The sequence below is a fragment of the Tribolium castaneum genome, chromosome 1 (assembly GCF_031307605.1).
Source record: "Tribolium castaneum strain GA2 chromosome 1, icTriCast1.1, whole genome shotgun sequence".
NCBI classification, from domain to species: Eukaryota; Metazoa; Arthropoda; class Insecta; order Coleoptera; family Tenebrionidae; genus Tribolium; species Tribolium castaneum.
Window position 1 is genome coordinate 36,731,823 of NC_087394.1, and position 24,747 is coordinate 36,756,569.

The following is a 24,747-nucleotide window of genomic DNA, read 5'->3' on the forward strand; positions in this document are numbered from 1 at the left end:
ATGCATTTTTCTAACCTTGGGCCTGAAGGCTATAAACAAGTTAATCCGTGATAGCTCTCGATCAACTCTGCGTTGAAATAAAAAGCTTGATTTAATTAACAGAACTTGAAATTTTATTTTTCAGCGAGAACCTAAAAAAATTTGTTGTAATTTCTAGAAATATAATTTATATTGTATTAATTTTTTTACAAAAACAAATAAAACACAAAAACGCGATTAAGTTAATTTTTCTTCTAGCTTTTGGCACTTTTAAACTATGATGAAGCCTTTTAAAAACTGCAAGGTTGTTCATTCGGCTGCCAATCTCCTCGAAACCGCCTAATCCGGGCTTACTTCCGGCTTGTAAACACGATTAAAACTCCGGAAAGTGAGAAATTCCAATACGTTTCTGTCGTTACAGTTCCGGAGCTGCGGCCACCTAATTTATTATGTTTGACGGAAATATTAAGTCGAGATCCCTCGATGCTTATTGGACCGTCTTGAAGCCCGGATAAAGCACTCCGGGAGTCCGGGCTTACTGCTTGTCTCACTGTGTATAAAGTGGAAGATGGATGGTGTTTTAACACGACACTTCCGTTCACACATCGTGATATTTTAAAACCGGAAATACCGGAATTAGATCACCACTGTCGAGCTTAATCCACTTTCAATGAATCGAGTTTCGAGCTCTTAAATATTTATTGAAGAAGAATGAGCGAGAAAACTTCGATCCCTAGTTTTTATGCCTGGAGCGAAAATATTTATCGAAACTAAAGTGACAATTTGTCGGCGGATAATTGCATTTCCATACGGTCGTGATCATCGTAACATAAATCATGAATAATCATAGTTTGTGGGCCGCTCGATGTTCCGCCTCTTTTGGCACAATCAATCAATAGCGGACCATTAACGCCTTAATAGAGCTCGATGGATTGCTTTAACACAACCCACCTGGAATTTCCAAAGGAAATAATATTTTGCACGGTTTATGAACTGTCATTACGCTCCGGTAATAACGGAACGCTTGTTAACTCTGAGTTAATGACACTCAGGCATCGAATCGATCCCGTAATCATTGAAAATCATTGCGCTGCATAACACGTGCCAAGGGATTATGAGGCGTTCTGGCACGTGGGCAGCAACTGGTGGCCAGGGATTTAATCCCAAATGACCTATATGCATACAGGGTGATTCTTTTAGCACCTACATTAGACACTTTTTAACTTATAATATAGCTAGAGCTTTAAAATTTTGTATACGATCCAAGTCGACCATTCTAACTTATTTTCAAAATGGCTGAATTTTCGGAAGTTCAATAAAATTGGCTCCAAGTTTTAAATATCAAATAGAAACCACACATTTTTATTACATATTTGAATTCACCTTCTTTAGCTGAGTAAAATTTACCCAAATCGTTGCTACCTATCTGTCATAGTTTTTGACATGTGTCAATTTTTTTTGTTAAAATTTTCACTTATCTAAGATATCACAGCCATTGAATCCTTTTTGATAAGTGAATATTTTTTTTGTGTTCAATAACCGATGGTTTGAAGAGTTTTCTCAAAATTGTCAACTGTCAAAATTCATGGCTAATATGATTTTTTCAAGATGGTTATCAAAAAACTGCTATAACTCCTATTTTCTTCAAAGCAATTGAAAGAAAATCGATATTTATGGTGACTTTTTTCACTACGTCCTATACCCATCTCTTACAGTTTTTGGAAAAAATCACAAAAAACGGATTTTACTTCGTAATTTTCACAGTCAATCAAGTAGACCTTGCAAAATGGTCAACAATTGTTAAACTTTAATATTTTTTTAGTTGGTTTATTATCGAATAAGTAGTAAAACATTAATATTTAATTATAGTTTATCATACAATGTGTCCATAAATGAATGTGAGATCGTAGTAGGCATTAAAAGTTTGTCGTTTCTTTCAAGAAAAACCGATCAATATTAGTATATAAAAAAAATAGTTTTACTGGTTACCTGGGCAGATAAATATTGATACTTTTCAGAAATTTTATAGAAATAAAATGATTAAATGCTGTAAATTCAAATTCCAGATCCACCTGAGATCCTACACTTTTTTATAAACACTCTGTATCTTAGTGAATTATGTAAAGTAACTCAGTCAGCCATCGAATTTGGAACTTTTTGAATGAAACTGCTGAAAAAATTGAATTTTTTTTTAATTACTAACACAATTTTATCGTATTTTTTGGACGATTACTTGATTAAAAATGAAAATAATGAGTTAAAATTTTGTTTTTTGGGATTATTTTAAGAACTGTAAGAGATACGAGATGATATGTGGATAAAAGTTTGCACAAAAATTAATGTTCCTTTCACTGCCATTGAAAAAACTGTTTTATAATCATTTTTTAATTATCATTTTAAAAAAATCATAGTAGCTTTGCAATTTGACAATTGAGAATCTTGAAAATTTGGGACGACCTTCAAACCTTTGGCTATCAAATGCAAAAAGAATTATTCACTTATTTTAAAGAGTCCAAGGGCTGTCTTATTTTAAATAAACCCCAACAAATTTGCAAAAATTAGCTCACACAAAAATAAAAGGAAGTTTTTCCGATTTTTTTCCGATGTTTAATAATCAAAATTAATTGCTAAGGTAAGTAATTATTAATTGCTTGTTATAAAAAAAACGATGCTTAAATGTTGTTTGAGCAAAAAATAAAAAATGGGCTCCCTAAAATAATTAATTTTTTAATTAATTAGGTAAGAAATAAAATAGCCGTTTGTCTAAAATCTTACTCTACTGAAAACTATTTAAAAAAATGATGTTCTTACATTTAGCGAAGACTGGTTGATCAAATAAAAAATCATTTTTATCTATAATAATGTATCAGATGCAAGGACAAAAGTTGAACGAAAAATAGCTAAATGTGAAAAAAATTTGGAAAAATGAAACAGCAATTACGACGGTTATAACGGGTGTTAAAAAACCATAAAGCGCACAATTGCAAGACAGGTCAGGGATTTTGATTTTTTGCATTCAGGGCTTGGGACAGTAAAGCAGTCGGTGTTTATTTCATGTAGTCGTTCTTGTAATTTATTTTAATCCATCATTAAAAAATATGTTTGGCTAACGAGAAAAATGTTTACATTGTGTTCGGTTTAATTAAAAAAAGTTGGCAAACGCTCCAACAGACGTATTGTTTCATTTTTCATTTGGCTTTTTTCTGATTAAAAACCGGATGTTTTGTGAGCATCTAACCGAAAGCCATTGCTGTTCCGCATGACTGGTTTAGAGCTAAATCTTGTTTGTATGATGTCTGCATCGTTCCAATCGTTGAGACAATTAAAAGCGCGTAATTTGGTGTTTGCACAATTAAAGACTGTTTTAAATCAACTAGCTTTATTTCGACAAAATTAGTTTCGGTGTGGTAGTGTTAAGTTTTCTCTTCTTGGACGCACCATCATTCTGGCTTGCTTCAAACTGTAGGAAACGCCCCGGAAGGAATTCCAGTACATGACACGGCCTGCTAACTCATCAAGGGTTGAATCCTTGGTTTTCAAATATTTTCCAGTCAGCTGACAGGCCATGCAGTTGTTGTACCACCAAGCCCCGCCTTAAATAAACACCGAATTATTTTTACCCAATTTTTTTTATTAAATTACTATAAAGTACGGCACAGTTTTCAGGACTCGAGTCTTGATCCTTGTCTCGTGTACTAAATTTACGCCCCAAACTGATACTTAAATCATCGCCAGCATCACCACTGTACTCCCCAAGAATCCTAAGAATGTATCCTTCCCTCTCGCTGCCAACACTGAAGGCGTTGTAATGAGCGAAAGCTTTTTTATCATCCCAATCCACAAGTTCGACCAACAGTTCGTTAGCTTCGTAACCTTCAATTCGCACGTTTTATTATGTCTCACAAATGATTGCGCACCTGTCAGGGCGTATAAAAGCTCCAAACCGAGCCAAAACTCCCCAGCTAGGTTTCCAAACCCAGCTTTATAATCGCTCCAGTTTAAATAAAAATTCTGGGAACCGTCAAACCTGTTAAGAATGTACGTCCAGCCGCCTCCACGTGTCTCAAAATCACACAAAACCATAAAACTTTCAGTCGAGTGTTGGGGTTGGATGCGGTAGAAGCCTGAAATGGTTTTGCCACTGGTTTGCACATCCTTGCAGTGTTTTGGTAGCTGGGGCTGAAAATATCTATTTGGGAAAAAATTACACATTAAGGTTTGGCCCTACGGTGCATGATGGTTCCGTAACAACTTTTTGGAATGAAACGAAATTTAGAATTATGATTAATTTTAAATACATAGCGTCTCAGATTAATACACTTCCTCAAATGATAAGCGAGTAATGCGACATTATACTTGACCTGTGACCAAATAAGTGGTTCCAAACATTTTGTTTGTTGGCTCTATGGACTTCTAAAAGTTAGGATATGAAACGACGTAGAAATAAAACGTCCCCGTCCTCGATAGTTCCGTTAATGTCGCCAGAGGCGCAGTTGCTCCATTACCGTCAAGTTTTCAGAGCAATAAATTTATAAAAATTGTTGTAACTAAATAACGGCTAGCACAAAGCAAATAGAAAAGGTACACACAGATAGAGCATCAAATTCTCAATACAAGGAGGTAAAAATACTGCAAACATTATATCTTAAACTATATTTAAAACATTTTCAATGTTTTATCAATTTGGAATTTGCCCCATATTTTTCAAAACGTTGCGAATACAGTCACAGATACAAGAAAAATGTTTTGACGAAAGTTGTAAAGAATTAAATTTCCTTTAAAAAAGACTGCGAGACCATATCCCTATTTTCAACCATTTAGGCCACAAATTTATTCAAAGACGCTCAAGCGATGGATTTCCTTCATTTTGCCGGTGGCTAAATATTGGAAAATGATTTTATACCTAAACAGTTGAAGATGGACATATGGTGTTGCGGACTTTTTTATAGAAAATTTAATTCTCTACAACCTTGTTTCTTTTACTTTTTTGTATCTTTAACCGTATTCGCCGCGTTTGCAAAAATATAAGGTAGAACGCAAATTGATAATTCTTAGCGATTTTTTGTGCACTGTTGTCTATTTATTAAAACACTGCGAATACGGTTAAAGATACAAAAAAGTGAAAGGAACGACGTTGTAGAGAATTAAAGTTGCTACAAAAAAGTCAGCGACACCATATTTCTATCTTTAACGGTTTAGGTATAAATTTACTTAACCACCGGCAAAAGGAAGAAAATCCGTTGCTTGAGCATCTTTGAACGTCTTCAAAGCCTAAACCGTTGAAGATAAAGATACGGTTTCGCTGACTTTTTTAAAGGAAATTTAATTCTCTACAAGTTTCTTCCAAACAGTTTTCTTGTATCTTTAACCGTATTCGCAGCGTTTTGAAAAATACGGAAAAGAGCGCAAATTTGAAATTATAAATAACTTTTTTCTCATGTTTCGCATGAAAATTTTAGTTCTCAGTTTTTCTCATTCTGTTGAGAATGCAAAGCTCAACATTTTTGCATTTTTTTCCAAGTAATTAGTGAACTGGTTGAATTTTAATTAATCTAAAACGATTAGACACCGAGACGGTATAACGCTCGAAGCGCCCTCATTTTACTCTGCGGTACTATTTTTTTGGGTACAGAAAATCCTGCGATTTTGTATCTTGTTTCGTCTCCTAAGTTATAGTTCTTCCTAGTTGACTCCATCATCATACAGCGAATAAAATTTTTCGAAATTGTTTTTAGTTTTCGAGTTATTAATTTTTTTTTAATGGCACCCTACCATAGCGATTCTAGGCTCTAGAAATTATTTTTAATTCAATAATATTGTTTTTAAATCAGCGGTTTTTTCGAAAACTACATAGTTTAGGCACAAAACGCTTGGTCCCATATTTTTGCGTAACCTGGCCATTTTATTTTTGCGAAAGGTTAATAGTTTTAATAATTTATATACACAAATAAAGTTTTAACAAATAAATTGAATTTATTAGATGACAAAATCTAGTTTCTAAGTAATCGAATGTTTGGAAGAAAAAATATAAAAAATCATTCACTTTATATACTTTAACTTGAAGTTTTTGGTTTCACCATCATTCTTGCTTCTTTAAGACTATACTGTGTTCCGCGAAATGTATACCAGTACATTACTTTATTTTTTTGATCTAATTCTACTGTTTCCCTCATATATTTACCGGTGAGCAGAGCGGCCATACAATTTTTATGCCACCATGCACCTCCTAGAATTGTTAAAACTTTTAATTTATTTCATTCTTTTTTACTTTTGCAAACTCACCAAACAATTGAGCACAATTAGCGTCACCTTCATCCTGATCTTTGTCTCTTGTTGAGAATTTCATACCTTTGGTGACCGACAAAGAATCACCAGCATCACCACTGAATCCTTCTAAAACTTTCAACGAAAATCCTTCGTCTTCACTTCCAATAGCAAACGAACTGTAATGGGCATAAGCTTTTGTATTGTTCCAATCAACTAATTCGACAAGCAATTCGTTTTTACCATCATCTATTTGTTATCAATTTGTAAATTAATCAATTTTTTTACTGATTTACCACTTGTTAACTCATGTAAATGTTGTAAACCTAACCAGAATTCTCCATTTACGTTACCAAATCCTTTTTTATAATCCTCCCAATCTAAATAAAAGTCCACTGATCCATCGAACCGGTTGAGAAAATACGTCCAACCTCCATCTTTTAGCTCCATATTACAAAAAACCATAAAGGACTGGGAGGTATTTTTTGGCTGGATATTATAAACTCCTGAAATATTTCTACCACTATCCAGCACTTCTTTGCAGCTTTTTGGAACGTTGTTTTTGGACGCTTTCACAACCTGTGTACTATTTATATAATCCCATATTTCTTGAACTTGCTCTTCTAATTCATTTATGCGATTTTTGTTGTTTCGAACCGAAAATTTTAAAAACTGGGAATACACAAGTTATAATTTTAACAAGTTTTAAATTTATCATAGATACCTCATATTTTTCTAAAGACACTTTATGAGCCAAAAGAAAAATTAAAACAAATTGTACTTTTAGGTCCATTGTTTTAAGCAATCAGATATCAACAAAAAAGCATTTAATCAACAGATCTAATGCCTGCCACAACTTATGTTTTACTAAAGGTTGTGATAAAGTTATTTATTTATACTTACAACGCGATTGCGAAAATTATTTTGCTCACTAGGTCAAAGATTTTTAAATTAAATGTGATTATGAGTATACATACTTAGTTTATTGTTTTTTTTTAATAAATAAAATAAAACAAACAAAACAAAATCAGCTTAGTAAACTGTGTATTTAAGAAAAAGTCAAGTGTTTATTAAAGTCTCATAACTAACAATTTATATTAACAACATATTTTCCAACAAATTTTGTAATCTTTAATTTTGCTTAACTAAGTTCTCATTTTAAACTTCCCACTTTTACGTTTGTTACTTGATATCAAATGGTGATGGGGAAAAAAGTAGAGGGAAAAACAGCAGAGTGGTGATATAAAAATTCTGGTAAAGAATTTTATTTTTTTTTATTTGAAAATAAAATATTAATTAATTACAATTTGTGTTTATTAGATAACAAAATTAAAATTTGGTTTCATATTATACCATCGTAGTTCTAAGTCTAAGTGATAAAATGTTTTGAAGAAAAAAATTAAAAAAATATTCACTTTATATTTTTTACCTTTAGTTATTGTTTAATCTTGTTACTACGTATAATGTTTTGGTTTCACCATCATTTTCGCTTTTTTAAAGGCTATACTTTGGCCCTTGAAAACCATTCCACAACATAATTTCAAATTTTTCACCAAGCAACCAAGCAAAATCATTAGTTTTAAAAGCTACATCAAAAAATACAAAAAATATAGTGTGATATAAAAAACAAGTTTATATTTTAGCTCATTTTAAAACACCCTGCATATTAGAAAATAATTTTAGGTAAGGCAAAGAGTTATTATCTTAGTGAATATTGATTATGCCCAACCAACCTTATAAGTGATACTTTATAAGGAACAAAAAAAAACTTAACATCCTATTTTTTTGACTTCAGTATAAGATTTAATAATTTTTTAATTCATTTAATTCTTTATTTTATCTATTGGTAAAAACCGTTGTAAACTAGTGTAGTGTATAAACTACAATACAATACAATAAAAATTGCAGACAAAATTATATTTTTGAGTTGTACCAGTTTTTTGAGAACTTTTGAAGACGAAAAATAAGATAATAATAAATATATCAAAAACTAAAAAAGGTGATAAACACCATGGGACAAGTTACACAAAAACTGTAAACATTCAATAGCATTTAATTTAATTCGAACACTTTATTGGCAGTTTTCGTATTTTGCACACTTTTCAATTCCTCGCTCGTGGTCGTACCATCATCCTGGCCTTCCCTAAACTATAGTTCGCTCCATGGAACCCTTCCCAGTACATCCCTTGGTACAAAAACCCATCGGGAACCTCGCCCTTTAAGTACTTCCCATTGAGATTACTTTTGTCGCAACTGCGGTACCACCAAGCCCCTCCTAAAACCAACGGTACCATTAACAGTACCAAACAACCCATCACTCACTATGTGCCTGTGCACAACTCCCTTCCAACCATTCGTCCTGATCCAAATCCTTGGTACTAAACTTACTCCCAGCATGGTACGATAGTGAATCACCTGCGTCTCCACTGTAACCTCCCAGGACCTTCAAACTGTAACCTTCAGCTTCGCTACCAAGACTGAAGGCAGCATAATGGGCAAAAACCCTGGTTTTGTCCAAATCTTCAAGCTCGACGAGCAATTCGTTAACCTCCGAACCTATTTTTTTATTTTTTGTGACAATAAAAGTTTAGGAATTTACCTGTGAGTTGGTACAAGTGGTCAAGACCTAGCCAAAATTCACCCCCAAGGTTTCCAAACCCGATTTTGTAATTATCCCAGTTTTGGTAGAAATCTTGGAGGCCTATGTAACGGTTTTGGACGTACGTCCAACCCCCACCTTTTGACTCCAAGTCGCATAAAACCAGAAAGGGGCTGGAGGCCAGTTCAGGTTGGATGCGGTAAACTCCAGACACGTTGTGGCCCATTTTTTCAACTTCTCTGCAATTTGCCGGAAAGTTTGGGGTGAAAGTAGAGTGTTTGATGTTTTTCCGAAGATTGTCAATGCCTGAGTTGATGTTTCTGAGTGCGGCAACGACGACCTGAAGGCCTTTTTCCAAATTATCGAGTTGTAAATTGTTGGTTTGTTGGTGTTGGTGTTCTAATTCAGTCTGGAGGGATTCAAGGGCTGTTTCGACTTGATCACTTTGCCATTCAAGGGTTTGCAGTCGGTGATTGCTTTCTTTCAGTTCGGAACGAATGTGTTCAGATTGTTCCGCTGTTTGGACTTCTAGTCTTGTGAGTCTGTATTCGAGTTGCTCCGGAATGCAAGACTGGGTGAACAAAACCAAAATTATTTTATTTTATTTTTTATTTTAAAATTTTAGTCAAGTCGTAACGTAAAAATCTATGATAAAGTGTGTTTTTTACTAAGCTCACAATAACTGTTTCCCTTTTTTTTTCATTCTTCCAATGGGCGCATTTTCTTTTAAGATTTCTCTGTTTTTCTCTGACTTACGTATTTTTATACACCTATTTCTTCTTTGGTTTAAACCTCGGATTTTTTTAATTTTTTATTGCAAAATTACTGTTTATTGTTAGCATTTTTCACATAGAAAAAATGTGTTTTTCTAAATCAACACATGGGGTAATAAAGATCCAATAACATTTTTTTTTAATTTAGTCAAGGCTGATTAAAATGCGTGCACATGTTCACACCCAATGTTTGTCTCATCTTTGATCTATTATAATTTTTATAACTTTTCGATCGGATAAGTTACTTTAGAACTTAGGATAACATGTTTTTCAAAAATGAAATAAAAATTGATGTTCAATAACAAAACGCCTAATTCTTTGGTAATTTGACAAAATTTGGTTAAAGTTTTCCTAATTTTAATTAAATTTTAATTCCTAATTATCTTCTACGACTTGGACAAACTGAAAAATAATAGTATCAAAAGATCTTATTCTAAACAATTCGATTTTTAAAACTATGCTAAAACAACAGTTTTTAAATAAAGGAACGCGGCAATAAAAGCTTCTTTTTTGTAAGAAAACCAGAGAAAGTCTGTCTCGATTACATATCAAAAAATTGTAAGGAAATCTTTCTCACACCGAATTAGTAAATTGTAGCTTACTTCATTCTTTAAAAAATCTTAATTCTACAAATTTTAAACGAAGTTTGGAACATTTACTTTTGACTATCCAAGTTTCTAAATCAGTGTTGTTAATTTGATGAATTCATAGAATATTTTTACACTTTTTTTGAGATTATTTGAAATCAGAGCGAATTCTAAGATCATGCAAAGAATTTTTAGAGAGTTATTCCAAATATTTTTTTATAAATTATAAAGATTCAGTGGTACAAAGTTTATTTTTGGAATTATCAACTTTATTTTAGAACTTTTGTGCTGACATAATGTTTAAAAAATAATTTGGAAAAATTCTAAACGAAATTATAGAACAATTTTGAAGATACCTAAATACCACCTAAAAAAGAATTTAGAGAACATAGAAAAAATATACAAATTTTTATAGAATAAACTAGGGTAGCATGTAAAAAAATATAAAATAAAATAAAGAAATATACAGAAACAATACAAAAAATATTCTGAAAGAATATACAACAAAATTATAGAAGAATAAATAATAAAAGACACTGGAACCCAAAACTAAATTTGGAGAATGTAGAAATGTTTTTAACATAATGCAAAGAAAAGTCCAGATTTTAGATCTACAGACGGCTTTAGAAAATAATTAGAGGAAGATGGAAAATAATCTTGGGTAAGAAAAAAATTGGAAAGGCACCTAGAGAGGATTTTATAAAAGAATCTGGAAAGAGTAGAAAGAAGTGTGTTTAAAATAGTCTAAAAATAAGTCTAGATTTCAGCTTTATATTTATATATATTTTTTATTCTATATATTTTTTATATATATCTTTTTATATCTTTTTATATTTTTTTATATATTTTATATATATTCTATATAGAATAATCTTAAGAAAAACCAGTGGTAAAGAATACTTTGAAAAAATTTCAAAAAACAACTATAACTTTGGGAAGACGTAGAACAGAATCTGAAAGAGAACTTGGAAAATAAAGAACAAAATAAGAAAACGTTTATAAAATAATCGAGATCTAGAAAATAATTGCAAAGAAATATCTAGAGAGGAATGTATGAAATAATCTGGAGGAGGAGAATACATTAAGAAAAAATGCTAGTTAATAATTTGGAGGAATTTTAAACGAAACTATAAATGAATTTTGAAGAAGTAAAATTGATCCCAAAAAATTAGCACAGTTGGCAATGTTCTTTAGTCTTTTCTTTGAATGTTTAAGGTCTCAAGATAGTTAACTTACTTTTATTTGTATTTTATTTGAATACTTCCATTATATTATTATTATTTATTATTATTATTATTATTTTATTTTTATTATTACATTTTTTTATATCTTTATTTATATTTTGTTCATCTTTGTATTTGCAATAGTCAGATTTTCTCCGATTTTTCTCAATTTTCTCGTGATTTTTAAAGGATTTCTTCTATGTTTTATCCCTCGACTTTGTTTAATAACATATCGTTGCGGTTTCCCGACTTTATCGCGGGCTTTTCCAGCACTAGACGCATAAATCATCCAGAACACGTCAGGAGGTCCTCTTATCTCCCGGTTATTTAAAAATGTGTTTGCTAATATCTTACATCAGCGCGCAATCCAAAAATAGCACATTGTTAGATCGGATTCCTCGACCTTCACAATCGCACCAACAAAAGGAAAAGTGACTTGTGGACTAAAGAATAGCTAAAAATCTCCGATTTTTTTAAGCTGGCTAACATCTTACCATGGAGACATTGCGCTGCTCGTGTCTGACCCTTCGAGCTCGACGAAACCTGGCGTTTTCAGGCTGATGAAAGGCCGCAATTTCAGCGGAAACTAAAAACAAAACCGAAAGCACTCTCCCGTGCATTCTTCCGCTCTGGGAACGCCACAACTACTAACTGGAAACTACTTAGCGGGAGCTTAGTTTGTTTAAAACCTCGATCTACTCCAATTAGAAAAGTGCAAGCGGGAGATGTGATTAATCGCCGAATTCGAGTGGTGGACAACTTTTAATATCTCATTAAATGGACCAGTCACTTGGTATAAATAGCAATGATTTATGGCCAAAGTACAACGATTTTTAATTTTCAAATTTAATTTGATTTAATTTAATTTTCAAATACCGTTCCTGGGATAAAAATGCGTTTTTTTATTTTTCGAGCAGTCGACTCTAATTGACACGAGTCTGGATTCGAGCATTGGGATTTTCTGCAAAAGGATTCCTCTATTTCACGTTAATAATTTAGAATGTTTGATATTCAGGTTCGGTATTTATAGTAAAGGAGTCGAGCGAAAGCTGGATTTCATCTCAGATAAAAGACGCTTTTATACAACTTCTGTTGATTCAACTTTGACTCTTTCATTTTTATTACTTTGTCTTCGGTTTGCTTTTAAAAACGGGGACGGAATTTGCCTGCTATTCCTTTGCGTTATTGGACAAGTTTTTTGAGGTAAAATTAGGTCACCACATAAACATTCTGATTGGGTGAACTGTTTTAACATGAGAACATGGTTCAGGAAAAATAAATAAACTGTGCGGATTTAGGTCATGATTGCAAACCTGCATTAAAATATGGATATGAAAAATAACTTTGGTTGTGCTTTTGAATGATTCTTTTGAGCAATTATTGTGTATCTCTAGCTTCAGCATTTATTAATATTTGAAACTGAGAACGGCATCGTTAAGTATATCAAAGAAACTGAAACGAAATATTAAAATGTATTAAAATTCTTTAATTAAAAAGTTCTGAATCTTATATTTTTTTGTTACAAAAAATTTGCAGTCAAGGTAAATGGATTTGGAGGAGAAAGGAAACTGAAATCCTGTTTTTTGTAATTAATTTTTATTTTATTTGCATATTTTTTGTACATAAACAGTCGTCATTTAATTCATTTGATATCTGTTTGTCTCATTTTTTGTCAGTAAAGTTACTGACTGGAGTTGTAAGAGTTACATTATCAGAGGTTTGTGTGCTTGTTGTTGGCCAAATTGTTGTATTATCTAAAAAAAAATTACAATTTATTTTCAACTTTTATTGTTACTTACCACTCTCCGTAAAGTTACTAAATGGTGTTGTAACAGTAATATTGTCTGACTGTGTACTTGAGGTCGACCAAATTGTAGTATAGTCTGTAAAGCATAAGTAAAACTTTTTTATATTTTTTTAGTTACTCACCAGTGTCCGTAAAGTTACTAAACGGAGTTGTAACAGTTACATTATCTGATTGTGTGCTTGTTGTTGGCCAAATTGTTGTGTTACCTGTAAAAAATATTACAACTCACTTTATTAATTTTGTAGTTACCTACCACTATCTGTAAAGTTACTAAATGGGGTTGTAACAGTAACATTGTCTGACTGTGTACTTGTGGTCGACCAAAATGTAGTATAGTCTGTAAAGAATAAGTAAAACTTTTTTATATTTTTTTAGTTACTCACCAGTGTCCGTAAAGTTACTAAACGGAGTTGTAACAGTTACATTATCTGATTGTGTGCTTGTTGTTGGCCAGATTGTTGTGTTACCTGCAAAAAATATTAACTCTGTTTTTTTATTTTAGCAGTTACGTATTTACCATTGTCTGTAAAGTTACTAAATGGTGTTGTAACAGTAACATTATCTGATTCTGTGCTTGTTGTTGGCCAAATTGTTGTATTATCTATAAAAATTTATAAAAACGTTTAAACTTTTTTGAGTTACTCACCAGTGTCGGTAAAGTTACTAAACGGTGTTGTAACAGTAACATTGTTTGATTCTGTGCTTGTCGTTGGCCAGATTGTTGAATTATCTTAAAAAATATATTAAAACTAGTTATTTATTTTTACAGTTACTTACCACTGTCTGTAAAGTTACTAAAAGGAGTTGTAACAGTTGTATTATTACCTGAGTTTGCTTCAACATTTTCGTTAAATATAAATACGTTAATATTAAGACCAAATGTTTCTTGTTCGATTATGTTGGGTGGAATTCCGGCTCCAAGTGTAGAAGACACTAAAATAATTATTTTTAATTTCAATCACCATGTTTTTACCAAATTTACAAATTGCCACAAATAGCAAAACTGTTCGAATTATAATAGCCATGTTTCTGTCTATGTTGGATTTTACTATGATTTTTGAAATCTAGGAACGAATTTATATAGCAATTTGGTGTTATCAATTTTAATTGGTTACTAGTGACAGGATGTATTACTTGTAGAGATAATTATTACACAAGTAGTGACTTCATATCACTGGAATTAACTGTACTATACCTACCTATGTAATTCTATTAATTCTAATTTTGTCACATAATTTCGTATTTTAATTAACAAGAAGAAATAATTCGTCATTAATTTAAACAAATCTTTTATTTGCATTCGCTTCTTTGTTTAAATAGTAAATAAGTAAATGTTGACTCATCGTTTCATCACACACTTCAAAAGTTATCATGTTTCCTGTCTTTTAGACAAAAGGAGCAATTAAATGCAACTAGTAAAAAGTGTCTCTCATTCGATATTTAACTGTCGAGAAGAACAAACAATTTTTTAGTGTTTTCCTTCATCATAGGTGAGTCTTTTTTGGGCTTCAAAATTTAACAAGTTTTCTGTTCTTCCTCCTAAAGGTAGAATTAGATAAATATGGACAGTGAGATTCATTAGGCATTTTTAATTAAACGTAATTTTTATTACTTTACGCTGTTTTTTTTCTAATTTTCTAAAACAAACCTAAAGAAATTTATGACAATCTATATTTATTAACTTCCATCATTGAGTCAACTTTATATTCCCAGAATACAATGAAAAATCAAAACATTGGATGCCTCGATTTCTTCCTTGATTTTTTTCTTGTGTGTAGGGAAACTCAGTCCTGATTTTCCACGCAATTGAGAAAACTTCACAATAACTACTTTTAGCGTCTTCCTCAGGAAGGTCATTTAAAGCAAAGAATGTTTTATATTCATTATTATTAATTAAAAGTCGTTATTATTGCTTTAAATATATTTTATTTATTTTTCAAAAACAAAGCTAATTCCATGATCGTGACAATACTACTGACAACATTTTTCTTTCAATTTAATTTTGAGCGCAGTAATCTCCGGGATGGTCACACACGCTGATTGTTTGATGCCACCAAAGTCCTCCAGGACACTGGTAGAGGTAACTGTTGCCCTTGTAACACTCCCAATATTTGGTGCAATCTCCATCAAAAGGAAGGAAAGTTATGACGTCTGATGGATAAGGACACCTTGGAGGTTTTGGGGTATAGTGAGTTGCTAAAAAAATTCAAAAAATAGAATCTGAGATTGTTGATATTAATAAAACCACTTACGTGGAGGCGAACTGGTCGTGGTCGCAGCCTCTGGAAAATGAAAATACAAAATTATTGTAATTTAATTGGTGGTACAATATTTACCGGTTAAAGAAAAGGCGACAAAGGCTAAAGCCAAGCTACAAATGATTAGGTTTCTCATCGTGTACTAAAGTTATACTGAATCCATGAGAAAAGTCTCACTTATTTTATAGGCGTGAGTCCGGATGCGATTTACTGATTAGTTTCCAATATAATTGTCACTTTTCCGGCCCTTGAATTACTAATGAAATTGATACGTCGGTTAGTATGAATTACAGACTTTCAAAAAGTGTTAACCAGAGGTGGCACATAAAGAGAAGGAAATAATTGATCATGTTACGTTGCAAAATCTATTTTTTAACTACCAAAACATAAAGTTATCTTCAGAATAAATGTCCAATTTATTTTTAAGAAATTAATCAAACGCTTAATTTTTTTTTCTTTCTTCGGAAATCTGTCTTATGGGTTTAGTAATTACATAGACTGTTTATTTTTTAAACCATGAAGAGGGTTTCCTTTTTTATTAAAGAAATAAGTATCTGTTGCGCAAGAAGCATTATTTGATAAAATGATAAGAATATTTTTTAACTGAAATCAGATTTAAGAAGTAGCTACTCAGCAAGCTGTTAATTTTTAAAACCTTAACTAACATAATATCTATGAATTTTTCTTTGCACATTTTTGATACGTGTGTGTTGATGATTTCTACTTTTTTAATTGGTTTTTAACCATCATTTCTCTTAAAGAATTAAAAAAAAACGATAAAAGAAAATAAAACCATCTTATATAAAAGAATTTAATCTTTTTAATTTTATCATTGACATTAAACATTCTTTCTTAATTAAAATGAACTGACTATTTCGTTATTAGATAAGCAAGCATTTGTCAAATTTTACAAATTATTTTAAAACATATTTTTTACTTTACTCAATGGTAAACCCTTTTTTGAGATTTAAAATTTAACATTTTTTTTCTTTTCGGTCTTAACGAGCATTCGTGATTACGATTATGTTAGAGATTATCGCGTTGATAATAAATTGTTACAGTTAACACAGCAAAAATTGTCATTGTTTGATAAATTAATATGAGAAGAAGCTTGATTTAGTTTTTTTCCAAAACTGTTAACTCTTCTATTATTATTTACAAGAATTATAATAAAGAAAATCAGTAAAATAGAAGTTACAAATTAATTGTCATATTATCGAAAAAGTTAAATTAAAGTTTTAACAACTGACTGATATCTAACTACTTCTTCTGATTAAATTGCAATTACAGAAAATTACAGAACCAACAATTTGACAATTTTTAAATTTCTTCCTAACACTAAAACAACTCCAACACAGAAGTTTTTAAAGAAAACAATTGTCTTCCATTATTTTGTATCATTCTAACGTTTGGTGAAGCCATGTATAACATTTCTTTTATTGTTAAAGATAAAAATGAGCTCTTGTAGTCCAAATTACTGTAACCGACTTATCATCTTCCGTTCAACTCAAGGGCCGGAAAAGTGATTTTACAACTATTCGATTGAAAATTAATCAGTAAATCACATCCGGACTCACACCTATAAAATAGGCCAGCCTTTTTCTCGTAGATTCAGTATAACTTCAGTACACGATGAGAAACCTAATCATTTGTAGCTTGGCTTTGGCCCTCATAACCCTTTCTTTTACTGGTAATGATAATTTTAATTAAATTTAATTACAATCATTATTAACTCTTAATTTTTAGAGGCTGTGACCACGCCTAGTTCGCATCCATGTAAGTGGTTTTATTAATAATATCAACAATCTGAGATTTTATTTTTTTTTATTTTTTAGCAAATCATTATACCCCAAAACCTCCAAGATGTCCTTATCCATCAGACGTCATAACTTTCCTTCCTTTTGATGGAGATTGCTCCAGATATTGGGAGTGTTACAAGGGCAACAGTTATCTCTTCCAATGTCCTGGAGGACTTTGGTGGCATCAAACAATCAGTGTGTGTGACTATCCTGGAGATTACTGCGCTCAAAATTAAATTGAAAGAAAATTGTTCTAAATAGTATTGTAACGATTGAGAAATAAAAAAATGCAAAGAAGTAAAAATGTGTTACAATTAATGCAAATGATCCAAAAACCTTTTATTCTAGAACTTATTGTAGTCGAAACTGTTACGATTTTAGCCAAAAAAATTCAATACAAATGAAAGAAAAAGAAAATTAAATGTGTTAAAATAGTGATTCTAGAAGTAATAATTGTATATTTGTTCTAGAAATACTTGTAATAAGGCTAACTTATCTCTCAATCTGAGCAATCGATATGATTTTTTGTATCATTATTGTAATACTTGTAAATCAATCATTCATATGTTTAATAATTATGTCGACAGATTCAAGTTTTTGGGATTTTACTGTGATTGTAATCGCTTAATACCTATTTAAGTAGGAATTTAAACAGAGATAAAATATATTCAGAGCTAAAGTTATTCAAAATTGAAAATTTTATGTCAAAAAATAATTCAGCAATAAATACGCAAATACAAAAAAATTCAATGTGGTTATTATTAAGCTGAACTTTCAGTAAGAAGTAATATAACTATTTTTTTTAAATAATCATTGTCCCATTCTTGTCTTTGAATCCTTGAAGTATTGTATCTTTGAAAATTAACTTTAGTAGTTCCTTTTACATATTGTTGAAATGATTCTTTCTTTTTACTCTATTTTTAATTTTTTTATTGTAGTTTGTACAAATACCATATCGTTTTTATATTTTTCAATATTATTTCTAATTTCACATTTGCCACAGCAAAATCAGTCAACAAGTATTTCGCCTCAAAGATTTAGGTCATTAGAAAATGGTTTGTTTTAAAATTTTTATCACTGACTCATTTATTAGAATCTTATCACTTTTAAAAGTCGTATTATCATGTAGAGTGAAGGGACAAGATCAAAAAGTCACTTTTAATGTAAATAATACACAATACGAATATTTCTTTTTGTGAAATTCGGGGAATTCTTAAACTTTTCAATATTTATTTGAATGTGGAAAAGATGCACAGATAATTCCATTCACAATATTTTTTGCACAATTAGTTATTGGTTGTTATTAATTAATAAGAAAACCACAAAACTGGAAAAAATGCTGTTGTATTTAAGATTTATTTCGTCTTTAGATACGTACTACAGTACTGTTTGTCTTATTTTTTTTTTCTTCGAAAAATTTCTTATCTCATTTTATCGATCTGTGTACGCACTTGTTATTGCAACAAAAACACTCAAATAAACAAACTTTTTATTCACACTACTAGCAAGTTACATTCAATACATTTTTTAATTGCGCCCACGTGTATCAGGAACACAAAAATCTCCAGGATAATCACACTCGCTTATCTCCTGGTGCCACCACAGATCCGGTGGACAATTGTACGTGTACAACCTGCCATTAGCACACTCGTAGTACTTTGTACAATCTCCAGGATACGGATAATAAACAGGATCATCCCCAGTTCCTGTACAATCTGGTAGATCACCATTTGTGGTGGTTGGACCAATAGTTGGTGTGGAATCGGTTGTCTCAGTCCAATCCGTTTGGGCTAGAAAATAATATAAATAGACGAAAAATTGGCAATTTGGTGACTTACTAGTGCCATCAGTGCAGAAATCTCCAGGATAATCACATTCGCTGATTTCCTGGTGCCACCAAAGTCCTGCAGGACAAGTGTAGAGATAACTGTGGCCTGAATAACACTCCCAATATTTAGTACAGTCTCCCTCGTAAGGGAAATAAATTATCTCAGTGGAGGGGTAGGGGCAGGTGGGGCCGGGGTCGGGGGTGGCAACCTGTCGTGCCCCTAATTTAAAAAAATAGAAAAATTCGTCAATTAAAAAAATTAAAATACTTACGGGCACAAGACAGGGCGAAAATGACCAAAACCAAGCTGCAGATTTGATTCTTCATAATGCACTGACGGTGTTTCAAAAGTGCCGACTTTTATACGTAGATACAGATATGATTTGTTTGTGATATTGGGACACGAATTTTGTCTTTGGAATATTGTATTTTTAGATTCTTTGAAACGATAAGATCTTATCAAGGTTTTTCCATCTCATTAGAATAGCAGACGGCGCAAGAGTCAAGTAGGAACACGAATGTGTCATTAGAATTATCTCATTACAGTTTGTTTTTTTTTAATTGCAAATTTTGTGTAATTATTTTGTATGGTGTCATATTTAAATTAATGGAAAATGCAGTGCAACCACTTAACACAATTATTCAAGGATTATCAAAATATCAGATTTTTGCAATAAATCACAAAAGATTGGATGATATAACACAACATTAAAAAATACGAAATTGATAAGATAAGCCACTTGTAATATATTTTTGTTGCTGCGTCAAAAAAATGTATTTTTTTAATAAATTTATTTAGCTTGAAGGTCGATCACACATTCAAATTTTTGTTATCCATTCCTTTAAAAACATCTCCGAGAGCCTTTTCAAAATAAACGTTCTGCCTCTTCAAATTTTTTTCAGAACTTGGTAATATTTCAAACTTTTTCTGATTAATTTATTAAACTTAATTTTTCAACCGTTTTTGCAGAAAATGGTTGTGGGAATATAGAAATATTGAAATATTTATTTCTTCAGTAAAGGTTTGAGCTCAGGTTTGAAGCAGTTTTTACGAAACAATAACACTTAAATCATTTGCGATTTTGTTCGTTCGTCAGCAATTTGCGAAAGATTAGATTAACTTAATTTTTGAATTAAAGGGTTTAAAGCTATTTCGGGTGTTTATATGCAATTTTTTGTGTCATGAGGATAATTTTCAACTCCTGAAAAAAATACAATTTTCTAGTATAGTGTGTGGAAATGAAGGGGAAAAATGAAAAACTATAATAAATTACAGACTGTATCCACAAATGTAAAAATCACACAGAAATGATCTTTATTTCTTTCTCTATGCTTATGAATTTTATTCAGATTTTTTTACAATTTCTTGCAATTAATTCTTAATCAAGTTAATGAAAAAAAAGTATGCTTGATGATTATTTACCAAAGTTCAAAAATATTTTGCATCAATTATTTGTCCTAGCAAATTATTCGTGATTTTAATAAAAGTTGTTATCTTCGTACTTGTGGGAGAAATTGCTAAACTTGCTCTGGTCTAAGTAAAGAAAAAAAATTCTTACAAAAATAGCAGGTCGCCATTTCCGGCGTCGAATTCAAGCCTCTGTGGACACGTCACGAGAAATTTCGTCCCTTTGTAACACTCCCAGTAGAGAGAACAATTTCCATAATAAGGGTATCTAATGACTTGGTCGGAAGGGTCAGAACAGACAATATCGCAACGCTCAAAAATGGAACAAGCGCAATAAGGACAATGTTTAAGCTCATACTGAATCACATTTCTCGATAAATGCAAGGAATTTGACTTTGAGACGTCCTAAATAAAAAATAGTGTGGTTAATTGAATTTGTAGTTGTGTCAATCAATCAATCAAAAGAAAAGATTAGATATTCAGATTGGAACTCTCCTGGAGTGTATCCGGATGTAGAAAAAATGCGAAATTTACATTTATGGAAAAACGCCACCTTTGAACGCTCTAAACCATCCATCAAACCTTATCCGTCATTACCCACTTAATTTTGCTATCACTTTAATCCTTTTAAATAAACAAACGTTCGAGAAGACTATATAAAGCACAATTGATCAAAACTTTGTCATTTTGTCCATCATGAAAGCCGTTATTACTTTAGCACTCTTGTTCCACATCACCGGTAAGTTAAACCGAATCAAACATTTAGGAACAAATTTTTTCTAGTTGTGACACCAAGAGCAACAATTGGTGATGACATAAGTAAGTTTTTTAACAACAATTTAACAATTTTTCTAAAATATAAAAATAGCTCAAGCGTGCAAAGACCAGGATCCCACTCAAATCACATTTGTGCCTGTACCGGGTGATTGTAGCAAATATATAGAGTGTTACAATGAAGTTGGGACGCTGTTTCAATGCCCGGACGGACTTTGGTGGCACCCAGCCATAGACGAGTGTGACTATCCGGGCAGTTACTGTCAGCCAAACACAACAACAACAACAACAACACCATCGACAACAACAACACCTACAACAACCACAGCACCTACAACAACAACAACACCATCAACAACAACAACACCTACAACAACAACAACACCATCAACAACAACAACACCTACAACAACCACAACACCTACAACAACAACAACAACACCTACAACAACCACAACACCATCAACAACAACGACCCCTGCACGTATGTACGCCCCAGTTGTTGGCAAATTTTCCTAACAACTTTTTAGCGAGTCCTGACCCCAAACCTGACCCCCGGTGCATTGACGACAGCACCGAACTGTGGCCACATCCTGCAGATTGTGCCAAATACATTGAATGCTTCCATGGTAATTCCTACGAAATGACTTGCCCCCCAGGTCTCTACTTTTCATCAAGTTCTAAGACTTGTGTCACCGCTGACGAATCCGAATGTTGTAAAACCAGCTCTCAATGTTAGCGAATTTAATAAAATCAACGGCAATATGAAATGTGTTTAATTTTATGTCGGTCATAACACAAGTTTCTATTGTGCCACTAAAACTTAATTAAATTTCCGAACCACCGAGCAAATATCTAGTTTTACTATTAAAGTTTTATTAGTGTTGGAAAAATTACTCGACTCGAGTTGGCTAATAAATGTGGTAAAATTAAATGTTTGTTAATATTTGGATTTATTTTTTAATTCATCAAATACTACAAGAAAAATAACAAGCACCGACTTCTAATTCCAAGCGTCGCTCCTAAATCCTTCCTTATTTGTTCGTAATCAACTCGGAACGGATCCCAGCGTAGTCTACCTCGGAATTAAGACTTATTGGAGGCGAATTCCTCAGCAAAATCCACAACAACATAAATTTATTACTCCGACCCGAAACAATTTATAGTAAGATTTCGATAAAGGAAAACTGACTGGAATTTAGAAATAACTCGAAAATTAACAAATATTTTCACCAGCTGACAGAGCATGAAAACTTCCCTAACCCGCAATTTTTCCAAAACTGGAAATAAATTTAAATTTTTTTCATTTGATTCTTTATACTTTTTTGGTTTTATTTATTTTTGTAACGGAATTTATTACAATATTTTTCTTGATGTAGGAATTATTTCCCTTTGCTATTGGTTAGAGTTAAAACTTGAAAGAAAAAAGCAGAAGTATGAGTAAAATTTTATTTATTTGCACTGTGAAGGGTCACTGATACAACATTCTGATTGGCTCGCTTCTACACATTTCTTGTGTTGGTCTGAGAAATAAGTACCAGGAGGACAAGTCATTTCGTATGACTTTCCACCATAGCATTCTATATACAAATGACAGACGGAAACATGAGGCCAATAGGACGTCTCATTGTCGATACATCGTGGGTCAACTGGGTCTAAAATTCGGCAAAAATGCAAAAAACTTGTAAAATTGTTATCTAGTACCTGGAGTTTCAGTTGGTGGTTCTGTGGTGGTAGTGGACGTTGTAGGGGACGGTGGGGTTCCAGTACCACCCATACATTCCGAGTATTGTGCCTCCACACACCCTTTATTATATTCGCTGAAATACAAGCCTTTTGGGCACTTTTCTTCCGAGAAAATTCCTTGGTAGCATTTATAATACAGACTACAATCAATGGGTGAGGGGAAAAGTACTTCCTGGTCTAACGGAAGGCCTGAACAAAGTGGGTCTACAAAAAAAATTTTCCACCATATTTCACACCAGAAGTGGAGTATCTTCACCTCCAGCCCTAACACCAAGCGCCAAAGCAAGAATTGTAAACACTACAACACCTTTCATTTTGGTTTAATCTAGACTGGGCGACAACATTAAGGACCTTACTTTTATAGCAAAGCTTTGCATCATTCAATCAACTTAATGGGAAATTCTTGGACTTTTGCTTCAAGTGGCAGATTAACTGGGATTAAAAGATTTGAATCTTAATCTAATCAAAACAAAAATGACGGCACTTGTCGATTTCTTTCAGTGATTAAACAATGCTTGCGGTTAATGTTATTTCATGATAAGCTCAACATTTTTCGTATTTTCTTGTTCGCAATTTGACTGATAAGGATTATCACACTATTGTTTTTCTACGTCAAAAAAATACGAATGGAACACTTAAGAGTCAGTTGTTTCATGACAGCACCAAAATTTTAATAGTATGTAGTACTGTTGGCTTTTTTTTAATTTTTGAGGATTATTATCTATTTTACATCCAATTTTTTTTGCAAAATCACAAGAGTAGATCATACTACGATAATAAAGACTTCGTTAACACATAAATAATTATTAACTTTATTTTCGTAACTCTTCAAACATTCGTCACAATAGAACTGGAGATCTCACACAAAGAGTCAGCAGCTTTCAAGTCAAAATTATATAAAATAAATAATCTTGAAGGTGTAAAAAATTGGAAAAATCAGAGGTAATCTTTAGGAAACAACGACAAATTATTTAAAAAATTTGGTTATTTATTTTTAATTTTTTTATTTAATTTGTTTTCTTTTATATATTTATTTTCATTTCAAACTTTATTAACTAAGAGATTTATAATGATTTAAAAAGAGATTAAAAAAACACTAAAATTGATTTGAAATTTTATTTACTTAAAAATAAGTATTAAAAACTCATGAAGCCCCAAATGGTAGGAATTTAGTTAGTGGCTTCACTGTGATCTTCTCATTTCTTATCAAGTGAATAATAAAATACATATATTTTTACAATATGTCAAAAACCAATAATTACATAGAACAATTTATAAAATTGTCGCTAGTTTCAAAAAACCTCACCAAAAAAAATTTGGTCTGTAATTGTAGCTCTAATTTGCGCATATTTTGATCTTTCCCAACAAAATTATAACGTAATAGTGATTAGATTAATAATTGTGTGTTTACAATTAAAATTAGTTAGTAAAACTCAAATTAATAGCAAATTTAAAATTTTATTTCAATGAATAAATTTAATTTTAGCATTTTTTTTGGAACTTTCAGTTTATCTAAATGACTTGAATCAACCAAAAGAATAAATGATAAATTCTTTACAAAAACTTACGACATTCTCTTTTAAAATGAACATAATAATAATTTGGTATTGTCATTTACTCTGTTTTCTTCTAACATTATCTTTGAAAAATTCAATTTAAAAATTTTATTTACAATTAAAGGATTTATCAAAACGTCTAAAAA

General features: G+C 31.7%; 6 protein-coding genes and 1 non-coding gene across 8 annotated transcripts; 1 reads left to right on the forward strand and 6 right to left on the reverse strand.

Annotated features, from left to right (window-relative positions):
- Nucleotides 1–3,341: 3,341 nt before the first annotated feature.
- Nucleotides 3,342–7,124, reverse strand: LOC103312224 (uncharacterized). The gene is made up of 8 exons (XM_015977549.2): nt 6,968–7,124; nt 6,540–6,915; nt 6,262–6,492; nt 6,038–6,205; nt 5,752–5,768; nt 3,897–4,203; nt 3,622–3,852; nt 3,342–3,572 (listed from the first exon to the last, which is right to left on the reverse strand). Exons 1-8 carry the CDS (start codon nt 7,034–7,036, stop codon nt 3,373–3,375), a joined length of 1,599 nt encoding a protein of 532 aa, XP_015833035.2. The 5' UTR covers nt 7,037–7,124; the 3' UTR covers nt 3,342–3,372.
- A 1,020-nt stretch (nt 7,125–8,144) lies between these two features.
- LOC662666 (techylectin-5B-like) lies at nt 8,145–12,121 on the reverse strand. The gene is made up of 4 exons (XM_008192354.3): nt 11,920–12,121; nt 8,843–9,413; nt 8,566–8,799; nt 8,145–8,518 (listed from the first exon to the last, which is right to left on the reverse strand). The coding sequence occupies exons 1-4, from the start codon at nt 12,043–12,045 to the stop codon at nt 8,346–8,348; spliced, it is 1,104 nt and encodes a 367-aa protein (XP_008190576.1). The 5' UTR covers nt 12,046–12,121; the 3' UTR covers nt 8,145–8,345.
- An 881-nt stretch (nt 12,122–13,002) lies between these two features.
- On the reverse strand, nt 13,003–14,339 carry LOC103312223 (uncharacterized). Its single transcript, XM_008192352.3, has 9 exons — nt 14,215–14,339; nt 14,010–14,165; nt 13,879–13,962; nt 13,750–13,833; nt 13,616–13,699; nt 13,486–13,569; nt 13,355–13,438; nt 13,225–13,308; nt 13,003–13,179 (listed from the first exon to the last, which is right to left on the reverse strand). The coding sequence occupies exons 1-9, from the start codon at nt 14,255–14,257 to the stop codon at nt 13,088–13,090; spliced, it is 795 nt and encodes a 264-aa protein (XP_008190574.1). The 5' UTR covers nt 14,258–14,339; the 3' UTR covers nt 13,003–13,087.
- A 796-nt stretch (nt 14,340–15,135) lies between these two features.
- LOC103312222 (uncharacterized) lies at nt 15,136–16,064 on the reverse strand. Its single transcript, XR_010336288.1, has 3 exons — nt 15,569–16,064; nt 15,485–15,514; nt 15,136–15,428 (listed from the first exon to the last, which is right to left on the reverse strand). It is a non-coding gene; the product is annotated as an uncharacterized LOC103312222 (transcript).
- A 2,721-nt stretch (nt 16,065–18,785) lies between these two features.
- Nucleotides 18,786–19,463, reverse strand: Pmp2-b (peritrophic matrix protein 2-B). The gene is made up of 3 exons (NM_001168448.1): nt 19,390–19,463; nt 19,128–19,337; nt 18,786–19,079 (listed from the first exon to the last, which is right to left on the reverse strand). The coding sequence occupies exons 1-3, from the start codon at nt 19,442–19,444 to the stop codon at nt 18,817–18,819; spliced, it is 528 nt and encodes a 175-aa protein (NP_001161920.1). The 5' UTR covers nt 19,445–19,463; the 3' UTR covers nt 18,786–18,816.
- A 1,673-nt stretch (nt 19,464–21,136) lies between these two features.
- Pmp1-a (peritrophic matrix protein 1-A) lies at nt 21,137–22,069 on the forward strand. Of its 2 annotated transcripts, none has more exons than XM_008192267.3 (4): nt 21,137–21,264; nt 21,309–21,344; nt 21,394–21,783; nt 21,830–22,069. In XM_008192267.3, exons 1-4 carry the CDS (start codon nt 21,222–21,224, stop codon nt 22,036–22,038), a joined length of 678 nt encoding a protein of 225 aa, XP_008190489.1. In that variant the 5' UTR covers nt 21,137–21,221; the 3' UTR covers nt 22,039–22,069. The 2 variants fall into 2 exon arrangements, with proteins under 2 accessions (XP_008190489.1, NP_001161928.1); NM_001168456.1 differs by having other exon boundaries at nt 21,222–21,264; nt 21,567–21,783; nt 21,834–22,038.
- A 682-nt stretch (nt 22,070–22,751) lies between these two features.
- Pmp2-a (peritrophic matrix protein 2-A) lies at nt 22,752–23,359 on the reverse strand. The gene is made up of 3 exons (NM_001168458.1): nt 23,302–23,359; nt 23,004–23,249; nt 22,752–22,954 (listed from the first exon to the last, which is right to left on the reverse strand). Exons 1-3 carry the CDS (start codon nt 23,357–23,359, stop codon nt 22,752–22,754), a joined length of 507 nt encoding a protein of 168 aa, NP_001161930.1.
- Between the last annotated feature and the right edge of the window lie 1,388 nt (nt 23,360–24,747).